Source organism: Chrysemys picta, chromosome 5, assembly GCF_011386835.1.
Source record: "Chrysemys picta bellii isolate R12L10 chromosome 5, ASM1138683v2, whole genome shotgun sequence".
Classification (NCBI taxonomy): Eukaryota; Metazoa; Chordata; order Testudines; family Emydidae; genus Chrysemys; species Chrysemys picta.
In genome coordinates, this window is record NC_088795.1 from 25,505,148 (window position 1) to 25,519,529 (window position 14,382).

At 44.2% G+C, this 14,382-nt stretch overlaps 1 protein-coding gene across 1 annotated transcript; it reads left to right on the plus strand.

Annotated features, from left to right (window-relative positions):
- The first annotated feature begins 2,476 nt into the window (after positions 1–2,476).
- Positions 2,477–11,873, plus strand: LOC101933320 (estradiol 17-beta-dehydrogenase 11-like). Its single transcript, XM_005292022.5, has 7 exons — positions 2,477–2,812; positions 4,729–4,836; positions 6,205–6,336; positions 6,523–6,629; positions 7,466–7,603; positions 7,895–8,011; positions 11,424–11,873. Exons 1-7 carry the CDS (start codon positions 2,603–2,605, stop codon positions 11,518–11,520), a joined length of 909 nt encoding a protein of 302 aa, XP_005292079.1. The 5' UTR covers positions 2,477–2,602; the 3' UTR covers positions 11,521–11,873.
- Positions 11,874–14,382: the final 2,509 nt, after the last annotated feature.

Genomic DNA, 14,382 nt, shown 5'->3' on the forward strand with positions numbered 1-14,382 from the left:
GGTGCAGGAAGAGGTGCAGGGTCCCAGCGGTGCTTACCATGGCTTCAAGGAAGCAGCCTCCAGGCGCATGGGTGGCCAGGGAGGCTCCGCATGCTGCCCTCGCAGTTCCGGCCCAATGGGAGCTGCAGAGGCAGCACTAGGGGAGGGAGCAATACACGGAGTTTCCCTGGCTGCCCATGCACCTAGGGGCCACAAGGAACTGGCAGCTGGCTCTGGGAGCTGTGCGGCGCTAGGGCAGGCAGGGAGCCCACCTTAGCCCCGGGCCCCTGCTGCACTGCCGACTGTAATTTTAACAGCCAGGTCAAAAACCGAATGCCTCGCAACCCTACTCAGCAGGCACCCAGGGCTGGTGCATCTGCATGGGTACCAGGGCTAGCAGGGTGCGAAGGCGTGGCAGGTTCAGCATCCCTACTCTTGCCCCGTGCCTTGTGCTGGACAGCGAGCCCACACTGAGCCTGCCGCGCCTTTGCTTCCTAGGTACCCGTGCAGGCTGGATTAAAGCAAGTGTGAGCACCTGACACAGCTGCACCCCAAATTGCAGCATGGAGCATAGAAATGTAGGGCTGGAAGGGACCTCGAGCAGCCATCCAGTCCATCCACCTGTGCTGAAGCAGAACCAAGTAAACCTAGACCATCCCTGACATGTGTGTGTCTAACCTGTTCTTAAAAACCTTCCCCAACAGGGATCCACAATCTCCTTTGGAAACCTATATATACCGTGGGAGAGTGGTCAGGGGGTTCTCAACCTTTTTCATAAAGTGCTGCCAACTCTCCTGATTATATCACAATTTCACAGCATTTGGTTTATTGGATGTATATATTTGGCATTTTCTCTTAAAAGTCACATTTTCTGAAATCAAGGGTTGCCTGAGAATCCCAGCTTGAATTTGGATATTGCCTAGCACAATGGCGTCCTGGTCCATGACTAGTCTTTGTAGGTGTTATGGTAAAACAAAAAGTAAATACATGGGACCCTCACTAGAACACTCGTCTATATAGCGCGAATTCGCATATAATGCGGTCGCGGCCATGGATCCCAAATGTAATTAATTGCAATTCATTTTAATGTAGTCCCCGCATTAACATGGTACTGCGCATGGATCCCAAATCCCGCGTTCTAGCGAGGGTCCGGTGTAATTTATGAAAGAGTAAGTTTCTAGCTCTCATGCTTGCAGAGAAAAGCTTGAAAACATAACCGAGTTGCAGCCTAAAGGCTCAAAAGGCAAAGAAAAAGGAACCTCAGATATATTATTTATAATTTCATAATTTTTAAGACAATCTCGTGATTTTGAAGGGTCTGACTCGTGATTTTTGAACACTTGAGGTTGGTAATACCTGGATATATTTGGGACTCCCCTAACTCAACAGCATACACAGACTTCTACTTCCTCCTTTAAGATTCCCTTATAGTTGTATTTAGCCTGAAAACCAAAAAAAAAATCCCATTGCAAATTTTTTGCTTTCATGTTGAGACACAATGATCACATTATGATGTAATGTAATATCGCTATCTACCCTGAAAATAAATAATTGAAGATTCCTAAATTATCTGGGGAGTTAAAGGCCTATCAGCCAGTCATTGATCTCCAGCAAAATAGTGGAACAGCCAATACAGGACTCAGTTCTGATTCCACAATTCAAGGATGTTGATAAATTAAAGAGGTTTCAGAGAACAGCCACAAGAATGATTAAAGGATTAGAAAACATGCCTTACAGAGATAGGGTGACCAGATGAGGGGAAGAAAATATCGGGACAGATGGGGGGGCGGTGACCGCCAGCAGAGAAAAAAAAAAGCCGAGTCCTGTCGGCTGAGCAAAAAAAATAATAATAATAACCCAGTGCTGCTGGCGGATATTGGGACAGACACCGAAATATCGGGACGGTCCCAATTTTATCGGGACATCTGGTCACCCTATAAAGTGAGAGACTCAAGAAGGGTACACTATTTCGCTTAACAAAGAAAAGGTTACGGGTGACTTAATCAAAGTCTGTAAGTACCTAGATGGGGAACAGAAATTTGATAATAGACGGATCTTCAGCTTAGCAGAGAAAGCTAGACAAATTCAAACTCAAAATCATATTTAACAGTAAGGGAATTAACCACTGGAAAATTTACAAAGGGCTGTAGTGGATTCAGAAATTTTAAAATCAAGATTGGATGGTTTTCTAAAAGATATGCTCTGGTGTAAACAGTTAATTCTGAGATAGTTCTATGCCTTGTGTTATACAGGAGGGCAGACTAGATGATCACTGTGGTCCTTTCGGGCTTTATAATCTATTAATCTGAATCCCACAAGGTCATGTATCAGCAGACACATGAAAATAAAGACAATCTTATTTGTTAGACAGATTCCAGGCAGGTTTCAGCCCTGTCCTAATTATCTGTCTCTTGTTGAATAGGTTGAATGTCATTGATTTGGCAGTGAGGTAGTTAATTTTACAGATACAGCAGACACCTTTTCTCGGTGTCACATGCACATAAACAGCATTTTTTCCTGTCCTGTCTCCAGTGGAGAAGCATTTCCTGGTCTCTGAAAAATAAATAACCGACATTGTTTTAAATAGTGACTAAGGGTCAAAGTACTGAAAGTCTGTAGAAAAATGAATCTCTTTATGGAGCTTTTGTTGCTTTTACCTATAATAATTTACTCCTACATAGAGGCTTTTGTGAAGCTTTTCATTCCTGTGAAGAGGAAGTCTGTCAGTGGAGAGCTTGTTCTCATTACCGGTGCTGGTCATGGAATTGGGAGAGTAACAGCCTATGAATTTGCCAATCGACAAAGCAGATTGGTTCTATGGGACATCAATAAGGTAATGCAGTAAACTTTATCTCCAGTACCATCCCACCCTGAAATTATTGTCTTTTATCAGAAAGAGGAGGTTAGATTAAAACTTATCTATATACTATACATGTAACTCTTCTGCCTGGTAGTGTTGGCAGCAATAAAGGATGGGCTCAGTATCTAGGGGACCCTCTTAACAATACTAAATACAAGTGACTTGAGCCCCCACCCAGCTCTGGGCTAACAGGGCTGGAGCTCTCAGCTGGCAGGGACCCTGGAGCTCCAAGCTGCCACGGGTGGTGGGGGCACCCAGAGCTCTCAGCCTCTGCAGGAAGTAAGGGCACCTGGAGCACTCAGCCCCCATGGGTGGCGGTGGCACCCCAAGCTTTGAGCCACCAGACCCAGAGTTCTCAGGTGCCATGGGTGGCGGGGGCCCCAGATCACCCAGCAGCTGCGGGTGGTGGGGGCTCTCAGTTGCCAGCCCCAGAGCTCTCAGGCACTGCGGGCAGCAGGGACCCCAGAGCTCTGAGCTGCCATGGGTGGTGGAGACCCCAGAGCAGTCAGCTGCTGCAGGTGGTGGGGACCCAGGAGCTCTGAGCCACTGGGGCTGAAGCAGGGGCCCCAGAGCTGTCAGCCACGGCAGCAACCAGTGCTGGACCCCTCCCCTGTCCCACAGTGGGGCTTGGGATCTTTCCCCCACCACAAGGCTCAGCCTTCAGTCATCCCCCGTCAGCATCCCCATTATTTTTAGTAAAAATCACAGACAGGTCACGAGCTTCGTGAATTTTTGTTTATTGCCCGCAACCTGTCGGTTATTTTTAGTAAAAATAACTGTGACAAAATCTTAACCTTAACCATAAGCAAACACCTGCCACACAGTACATTGGGCAGCGTCCTTTGCCTCAGTTTCCCACCTTGCGGTGTGAAAGTCTTACAAATGAGTGTTCCTTTAACACACTTTAGTCCTTTCCCCCCACTTGCATTCATTGTCCGAGGTCAGTAACATTCCCCAGAATCCAGGTTTGCATTTGGGTTGGTTTACCTCCCATGCCAGAAAATGGATGAGCAATGCCTCTGCCGGCAGTTACTGCCATTGCTGGCCGCTTGCTGCTGCTTCTTCCACTGCTTGCTACTGCTGCTATATCTGCCACCACTCGCTGCTTGCTACTGCACTGTCACTGTTTGCACCTCTGGGATGCCATGTTCTAAGGTTCTGCCACTTGAATACTAAAGGGAATTTTAACCCCCCAAAGCCAAAATCAATCATTTTGGCAAAGCAGTTCTGTCTGCTGAATACCTAGGCAGAGTAGGTGAGACACAATGCTCCTGAAGTCTTTACCCACAGTTCATCGCTAGATGGCAGGGGAGAGTTCATTCAGACCCTGGCTTACATCCACATTCACACAAGTGCTCAACATCCACATTTGCCTCTAATGGTAGTCAGAGCACTGATTGGTATGCTGTGTGTAAGTAGAATGAGGATTTTGTGCCCCTTTAAAAGACTTTATGCTGTGGTTCACATAAATATTCACTTAAGTGGAATTGTAGTCAACATACCTGTTTGTTCCGTTTTCTTTTAATGGGACACCATGATCTTGAAATCTAGTCAATTTGGTGGAAGGGGGGAATTAAAGTATTTTCAGTTTCTACACCTGCCCCTGCATCCCTTAGACAATTTTGATGGTTCTACAACCATATTTCCTGTTTTTAAAATGTTTTCCATTGCTGTATGGCATCAATGGAGAGAAAGAGCTATTTAACAACAACAACAAACTACGCCCGCAGTCTTGCAAACTTTTAGGCCTGATCTTTACTTAAAACTTAGGTCTACATAGCTACAATGCTTAGGGGTGTGAAAAATAAGAGGACCTACTGGTGCCCTAATAATAGGATCCAGTCCAGGCACCTCTGAGAAACTGTGATTTTCCCCTTTTTCATTTATAGCATGGCATTGAGGAAACAGCTGCAGAGTGCAGAAGGCTGGGGGCCACAGCTCATGCTTTTGTGGTGGATTGCAGTAAAAAGGAGGAAATCTACAGTGCTGCAGAGAAGGTAAGACTGCAATGTGCATGTCTCAGCTTCAGTGAAGATTGGGGAACAGAAGCGCAGGGTACCTGTGATGTTTTGGTGATCCCCCAGACCAGTAAGGGCTTCCATCACCACCTTCCTTGCTACTTTGTGGGCTTTTGTGCTGTGCAGCTATGGTTCAGATTCCTGACAACAATAGCCAGTGCACAAGCATAAGGTCTCACGCTGGCTTCTGCCAGCCTAATTACCCCTACAGGGTGACACCAGAGCCCTTTCAGTCCCAAGTACCCCGAGGTCCATCCTCCCCAATTTCTTCACTACCAGACACTCAAACTTTTCCCTTCTGCCTCCGGAGGCATGAAACCAGACACCAGCTTACTTTGGCACACTCTACAGTTTACACACCAGGGACCTGCTTGGGGTGAAAATAAACAAAATGTTTATTTAACAGAATAAACACAGATTCAAAGATGAAATAGTAAGGGAGAGCAAATGTATACAAGTTACACAGAAACTAAACATACAGAGACAGTCTCAGGGCTTTACACTTCCATAGTAGATAAAATCCCTTTCCTAACACAAGTTCCCTATTGTCTCTGAACAGTTTTCCAGCATACCTCCTAGTCTGGATATGTATGTCATAATGGCCATCAAGTTCAGAGCATCACCTGCTTTCATAAAAGACCTTACTCAATATGCTTTTATAGTACAATAATACAGTATGCATTCTACTGATCATTTGGGAGGTTTAAACCTTCCGTTCTCCCCTTGGGGTATGTGGTCCCTGTTTATCACAGTACCACATTCACCTCATTCAGATAATTAATAAAATCTCACTTTTCCCACCAACTTCTGCAGGAAGGAGTTAACCAATAATTAAAAGAGAAAGTGTCCATTCTAATGCTCTTCTTTATGTTTCCTCTTTGACATCATGCCTTTTCTGAATCTGCCCCTTGGATTGTAAGCTCTTTGGAGTAGGGACCATCATTTTTTTAATATCTAGTCCAGTATTAACAACACTCTGTGGGCACTTAAACATAGAATTTTGTATTAAAAGCACTATAATTCTACAGATGAGTTAAACTAATTTGGGTAACTTTCAGTATCTTTTGAATCTAGTTTTTCAGAGCTCTGTAATTAATACTGGAGATTGATTCATATTGAAGCCCCAAATCTGCAACGAGCTCCCTGGGGTGGACTTAGAATTTGCATAATTTCCTCTGATGAATCTGGATTCTTTTGGTGATTTTTCTTCTCTGCAAAAAGCAAGGTTTTACAATAGGCTGAGGTTCAAAAGTTAAAACCAACTAAACTAGTTGGTATAACACTGTCAACTCTACAATTCCTAGCTCTGCATGTAACTACGTATTTAAATTCTTCAATTTTTAAAAGGTGAAAAAAGACATTGGAGATGTTACCATCTTGGTAAATAATGCAGGAGTGATTACAACTGCCGATCTGCTCTCAACTCAGGACCATCAGATACAAAAAATGTTCGAGGTCAACATTCTCGCTCATTACTGGGTAAATGTCACTAGAGTGTCAGTGTGTTAAGTTTAATAAAATGTATTTTTAAACTATTTAAATATAATAAATACTTTAGTTTTAAAATACACTAAACAGTGACCTACATAGAAAATACATTTCTCTCTTGATTGCTCTGTTACTGTCTGTCACACACACTTTTTCTTTCTTTTAACTATTTTCAAGACTACAAAAGCATTTCTGCCAGCAATGCTGAACAACAACCATGGCCATATTGTCACTGTTGCTTCAGCAGCTGGTCATTTGGCAACTTCTTTCATGGTGACTTACAGGTATGTGATTTGAAATTTCAATCTCCTTCACCATTTTTTAATTTTTATTTCCCACTGACGAACAAGGGCTGTCCTTACAACCGACACCAAAGATAACTATTCCAGTTCTAAGAGATACTTCTTGTAGAAGTAAGTGCTCATGTACAAAATGTGTACATATTACCTTAAGAGCATCCCTGTACCAAAAGGTAAGGGGCTCCCTGGTATCTAGCAGTGAGTTTCAGCTGGCTTTTGACCAGCTCAGTGTACCCCAACTCCCTATTGTTATAATCTGTATTTAAAAGGTTTCAAGTGATATGTCACTGGAAAACTAATATGTGCTGAAATTAGAACTAAAATGTGTTTAAACCAGCTACGTCAAGGGGAGTCGATAAACAGGTTTTCTCCAGCCAATGGGAAATTGAGGCACGGAGAGGTGAAATGACTTGTCCAAGGTCACGTAGCAGGCCAGTGGCAGCTCTGCAGCCCAGACCAGTACTCTAGCCACTAGGCCACACTGCCTCTTGAGAATAAAATCTTGAGAAGGAAAACTTGGTAAGATGACGTTACTGAGCCAGCTGATCCTACTTGAAAGCCTACTGATGGATTGTATAGACAGTGACAGAGGGTCCTGTGGCACCTTTAAGACTAACAGAAGTATTGGGAGCAATACTTCTGTTAGTCTTAAAGGTGCCACAGGACCCTCTGTTGCTTTTTACAGATTCAGACTAACACGGCTACCCCTCTGATACTTGTATAGACGGTGGAGCTGCATGGCAGATAATTTTCTGCCTATGTCAAAAGTAACTGGGATTGGGAACTGTTTTTCAGCCGGATCATTTGTAATTCTCTTTCAGTTCAAGCAAGTTTGCTGCGGTTGGATTTCATAAAGCCCTAACACAAGAACTTTCTGCACTGGGAAAGGATGGAATAAAAACATCATGCCTTTGTCCTGTTTTTACAAATACTGGATTTGTCAAAAATCCAAGTATAAGGTAAGATTTGAAGACCATTGAACAGTGGGAATCTCAAGTCCCTGCCCTTAGCAGTGTCTTTTCTGAATATTACAGTTTACTCATTTCCAGGTTTGGTGCTCAGTTCAATTATGTAAAAATGAAGATAATCAATACATAGTATCTCAGCTCCATAATGTCTGTTAACTCACCTAGTAGTTATATTTGTACTATCTTGATTCATCAATATTTAAAGCATCCTAGTTTGAATTTATTGACCCTAATGATTCCATGATATTCAGTCCTACTTTTAACAGGTGCCTTTCGTTTCAGATTCATGAAAGTTTTGGAGCCAGAGAAGGTTGCAAATAAACTGCTAGAGGGGATATTGACCAACCAGAAAATGATTTTTGTTCCATCATTTCTGAAGATGCATCTAATATTGGAAAAGTATGTACAGGAAATATTAGAAAACAAACTCAAGTTATAACTATTTCTTAATGTGCAAACATCTAGATTTTTTTTCTCTTGAAGTTTTGTTTCAGAAAAACACTCATTTTACTACAGTGGAACCAAATCAGTAAAAGAAAGTATGGTGGGGTGGTAAGCCATTTGAATAAGTGATCAATAGAAAATGAAGCCACCCCATCTTCATTGATAAGTATGTTGATGTCAGATAGTTGTTATCCTCCTGTGACAGCAAATATCTGCACCAGAAAATATTTTACAAAAAATATATAGTAAGATAGTAGTCTTCAGATATGCTAAGGGCTGTCTTAAAGAGGTGGATGATCAATTGTTCTCCATGTGCACTGAGGGTAAGGAAATAAATAGTCAACTTAATCTCCAGCAAGGGAGATTTAGGTTAGATATTATGGAAAGCTTTCAAACTATAAGGTTAGTCAAATATTAGAATAGGTTACAAAAGGAGGTTGTGAAATCCCCATCATTGGAACAGGTTAGGCAGACATCTGTCATGAATGGTCTAGGTGTACGTGATCCTACCTCAGCATGGGGAGATGGAAAAATGACCACTTAAGACCTCCTCCAGCACTACATTGCTATTATTCATTGTTTTAAAATATAACAATAGCACTATCACAAAATAGTTTAAGTCAGGACAGTGTCTCTCTCTGTGATGGTACTAATAGCTCTTGCACAAAAAATGGTTAGTTGAGTCCCCTTCTCATTGGCTCTGAGGGGCCCCTTTTGCAGTGGAACCTATGGTTATAAGTGCACGGAGGGACAGATTTGTGGTTAGAGGTGTTAGGGGATATGCAGGGGAAGATGCACTTTCTGCAGAGCATGGTGTCGCCACTCTGCCTCAGTGAGCAGAGCGTGAAGCAAGGGCATCTTGGGGGAAGGTCAGAAGTGGGGCCAAAGATCCTGCTGCGTCACAATCTTCCTGACCAACATTTCAACCTTCCAGGCCATCAGTCTCATAAAGGCTAAAGTAGCTTCTGCGAAATGGCTCCGAAACAGCTCCACAGCCTAGGAAGCAGGCTTTTTCCCCTATACCTCCCTGTACAAGGGTTAACCAGGACTCGACCCTCTCCAGGGCAGCTGGGAGCCACACCGGCTCACTACATACAGTTATTGTTCGGGGAATTAGTCTGTCCGCGGGGGTCTTCCTCGGCAGCCCTTGCGGTAACTGAAATAAACAATGTAAGCCCAGGCCCGGGTCAGGGCAGGCAACAATGCTGAGTTAGGAACTCAGGCCCTCAAGCAGGGCTGAGCAGTAGCAGTACAGACAATAGCAATAGGCCCAAGCCTCCTCAGGCCTGGGAGAGGGGGAGACTGCCACCCATCAGTTGGGTGGCAGGGGGGACGCAGGCCCTCCCACTCCACTGCGTCCCAGCCCGTGGCCCTAGCAGCAGCAGAAAACCCGCTGCACAGTCAGTGGGGATCCTGGCCGCAACACACTGTCATGGGCTCTGGCAGTGCTGCAGCCAGACAGGGGTCGACTGTCCCCGGGCTACTTCCACACTCCCCCTCGGGTAATACCTGGGTCAGGGTGTTGTCCTCTGGGGGGTCCAGCACCATAGGTTCTTCTGGACAGCGAGCGCAGGGCAGGCCGGCAACTCCTCCAGGTAGCGGGCACAGGGCAGGCCCAGCCAGTCCTGGCGGCTGCCTTGGGCCTCAGAGTTTTCCCAGTCACAAGCTAGGCTGCAGGTGTCTGGCCTCTCCGGCGGCTTGGGCCTTACTGAACTCTGAGGGCAAGCCTTTATACTTCCAGGCTGCCACCTGACCCTCTGAGGGGTGGGCTCTGAGCTCCCTAGCTCCGCCCACTCCGGCTTCCAGATGGGCTCCTCCTTTTCTGGGGTGGCAGGGAGCCACACCGCCTCACTACACTCCCCTTGCACTTCTGCCCCACACCCAACCTAGTTACAAGATTTGCCCCAGAGTGCAAATCCAGCACCAGGTACTGCATGTCAAATTAGCTAATTTGAATAACATTTCCAATTAACCATTTCATTGTTTGATGAAACACCGCTGACAGTAGAGCACGGGATCCTTAACAAACTGATGTCACACTCCACAGAAAAAGTCTTTGGCTACGTCTACTTTTAAAATGCCACAGTAGCACAGGTGCCATTGTGCTGCTGCTGTAGCACTTCAGTGTAGACACTTATTACAGTGAGGGGAGAGGTTCTCCCATTGGCTTAGATAATCCACCTCCGCAAGAGGTGATAGCTAAATTGACGGAAGAATTCTTCCATCAACCTAGCGCTGTCAACCCTGGACGTTAGGTCAGCTTACCTATGTCTCTCAAATGCAGATTTTTCACACTCCTGAGAGACTTAGCTATGCTGATGTTATTTTTGGCTAGATGTATCCACAAACATTTGATTTGACAAATTGTAACTTTTTGTTAGGCTTTGTCCACAGAAACACAAACTTGGAGGCAAACTGGGGTGTGACACAACCCTGCTGGACCCTGCTGACGTGCATTAACAGTTCATTAATGTGCTGTGATTAGTCCTGTTTCAAAAAGGACTAGATTGTTGGCTCATTTTTACAATTTTAGATTTATGAGCTAAAAGCCCTCATTATATTGAGTAATAAGAGAGCTAACATGGCTAAAATGTGCATGTGGTGGTGGGGACAGACAGAGTTACAAACGTTTGGCAGCTGTACAGGAAGGTTATTATTAGATAAGTTTCAAAGGTGGCTTATAAAATGACCCACATAATTGCAAAGTTTCTGAAGCCTTGAGAATTCAGGGTTTAGGGTCCCACCAAAGCCGCTAACAGCCATTGAGATAACCTAAATCAAGATTATTTTCAAAATGAAATTACTTACGTTATTTTCTTGGGACCCAATAGTAACCGGACACGCAAAAACCCATGGGAGGAACGCTAGAGGGAGGAAACTTCACCTGACACTCTTCCTGTAGCTGCCACCAAATCATAATAAGAGGGTGTGAGGGTTTGCTGCCCTGTGGGAGAAAGAGGGCATCCAGTATACAAATCCTTCAGCAGAAGCACAAGAGCATCCCTGGGGCTCCAGCAATGGAGCCATGTTGCCACGGAATGCTGCATAGGCAGTAGCCCTTGGAATCCCCACGAAGGGAGGCAGATTGTGGTGGAATGGGGCTGCACTCTAGGAGTAACATATCTTAGGGCTATTTAATTCTTTGGACATATTCTCCACAAGGGGGAAATTATTTGCATATATCCAGCTTCCCCTGGCCCTCCCACTCTGGCCCCAGGCCAGCATCTCCTCTTACCCATTATTCCCCTTTCCTACAGCAGGAGGGAGTCCAACAAACAGAAGTTCCATGGATCCTGGGGAGATGATCCCACACAGTTTTAAAGTTTCTAATCATTATTTCAATTAAATGTTTCAATCTCTCTTCCAGGATTCTTCCAGAGCGTGCCTTGGCAGCAGTGTACAAGCTGCAGAATATTCAATTTGATGCAGTTGTTGGATACAGAAACAGGGTCATAAGTGATTAGGTCATCGCCCTCCCCCTCAAACCACACAGGCTGCAGATGGTTCATGTTTTGAGTTCAGATCAATTATTCAGTGTTTTGATTCATTCAGAGAAAAAATGGAAGACCCATCACTTTCCAACTGCCTTCCCACAACACAACACTTGATAAAGTCCCAGCAACACTGCTCTGATCATCAATGAATTTATGTAGGTACCTGGCTGGCTGAGTTCCTGTTACAATGATTATTTTAATGCTTCTGGCATTTGCTAGTATTGTGTAATTAACTGAATATGTTAGGGTGCCAAGAGCTTTAGGTAGAAATCTTTTTATGATTCTAAATCTAAATAAATAAATAAATAAGACACATACACAAATCCTGTGTGCATGGCAACAGACTATGCGGTAGCGGTGGAAAATGCAGTCCTTCAGACTGAATTTTGCTTAATTTTGTTGGCACCCAGATATCATGGTGATCTTATCTATTCTGTAAAGGTTCTTATACCACACTCGTCACCATAGTATCTGAGCACCTAAGTCATTCATTGAGTAACATGACTGCCACATGGGGGAGAAGCACATGTACTGGAGTGTCTTGTTTTGGGAGAGGGTTGTGGGTTTTTTAGCTGGAGGAAGGGGGGATATTTTTAAAACTATGCATGTTGTTATATATTTATGTTAGAGAAGGTAGGGTCAAAGAAATGTGCCTTGGTCTTGGAGCAAACAGCGGTGAGGTTTGCAGTGGTCCTTACTTCCAGGGGGAGTTCATTTCACAGTCTCAGACCAGCCCCAAAGAAAGTTCTGTCTCCTGCATGGACAAGCTTTACCCTTATTGTAGAGGGGTCCATTGTGCAGAGGAATGTAGTTGTCTACATATCCTGGGCTCAAGCCATGAAGCACCTTGAAGATAAGAACTGGGACCTTGGACTTAATTCGAAATTCTGTGGGAAGTCAGTGTAGAGAGCAAACGACAGGTTTGATGTGCTCACAGTAGCCTATGTTTCTGAGGAGATGCAATGAAGTGTTTTGTATTAGTTGGAGTTTCCTAAGCACATGAATTACTGAGGCCATGCTGTACGTGTACCCTTGCCACTCCTTATCACCATCTACTCCTCTTCCTCTCTGCTTCCATCCTCTCCCATCAAAAGAAGGAAGTATTGTCTCGGCAGTATTCCATGTCTCCTTGAGAACTGTAGAGAGACTCAAAGGAGCTGCTGGGGAAAAGGATGCTACAGTGAGTCCAGAATTCCTCTCTGCATCAGATGGAGATCATTGCTGATCGTTACATATCAGATTTCAGTAAGAATCAATTGTTTGAGCGCAAACTAGGAAGTCACCTGCAAACAGTCATTGAGTCCGTGAATGATTTTGGCCACACACCTGTGTAGAAGGGGAAAATGAGAAATCTGGTACTGTACTGCTTCAGATCACACACATTTTGATGTTTCACTGTTAGCTGTTTTAGATAGAGACTCATATCTTTGTTTCTTGCATAGAGCCGAACACTTGGCTAAAACAAAAATCATAATTCAGGTGTAACTCACACTGTCAAAGCATGACACTTTGTCTCAGTCCAGTGGTTGGAGCAAAGAACTTTATGGAACTAATCCTTCAGCTTCAGAGGTTGCGGTTCATGGTTTTACATTGAGATATCAGAAGTTCAGTCCACACAGTTGATTTACTCAGGGGCTGACATATAAGCATGCACTGGGTTCTGTGGGACCAAACAGTGGCTTCCCAGTTGAAACAATCCCTCAGAAATCTAGACAGTACCAATGAACATTGGACAGTAGGGCTGATATGAAGTAGCTCTGTCCTGTAGACGGAGTGGAATTCATGAAGAATCCATCCCGTAAGGTTTCTCACTAAAATGGGCATTGTTGCTGTGTATGCCGGTAAATATTAATGTTGGCTATTTCTTCAGTGCTTCTGAATGAGGCATTCTGTAACTACTCACAAAGAACTACTATTAATTATAGTGCCACAGATATTCATAGTGCTAATGTATACAACCAAGACAGAGGCTCTGAGTCTGAACTGTGGCCAAGGTAAACTTAGCATAGGCTGAAAATGCAAAGGGACAGTTTCCTCATCTGTTAAGCAATCACTCACCTTTAAAATGGATGCTTGGAGCATTAAGGAAACTTAATTAAGTAATGTCTTAAAGGGCGAGCGTTGTATTTTCCCCTCTCTGTTAGAAGGCCCATTTAGAGTATGTCTACACTGCAGCTGGGAGCCAGCATCTCAGCACAGATAGACAGATTCCCAAGCTAGCACGCTAAAAATAGCAGCGTGGACACTGCAGCTCAGACTCTCAAGCCTAGGGAATCGGACTGGGCAAAGTGGTTTTATCATTCCTTCTAACTGTGGCAGTTCAGGGCCTACCTGCCCATAAGCCAAAGTCACCATTTCCTGATACCTTCCATCTACATTCTTCATCTTACTGTACTTCAGCTGCCTCATAAGTGACATCTGTCTTTGATTCCTGTGCATGAATTTGAAAGTGGCCAAACCCCCTTCTTCTGCAAAGGATACACACAAGTCAGTTATTTGTAGTATATGCCATGGCAGATTTCCTTATACTGTCTCTTCCTCCTCCATATGGGTTTCATATGTCCATTCTGATTCTCCACAGGGAATATTACTACAAACACCTGCTAGAATGCACTAGCTTAGCTAAATAAGACCAAAGTATCTCTATTCACTCATTCCAGCTTTGGTACCTGCCTTTCTTGAAAGAGAGCCATCAACTCTCCCATAGATCAGTCCCCTCCCCACATCTCTATCATATCCTTCCACTGGCTCCCTCTTCTCGATTATACCAAACATAAGCTACTCGTGTTCACTTCACGGCCCTTCATGACCTATCTCCACCGTACCTGTCAT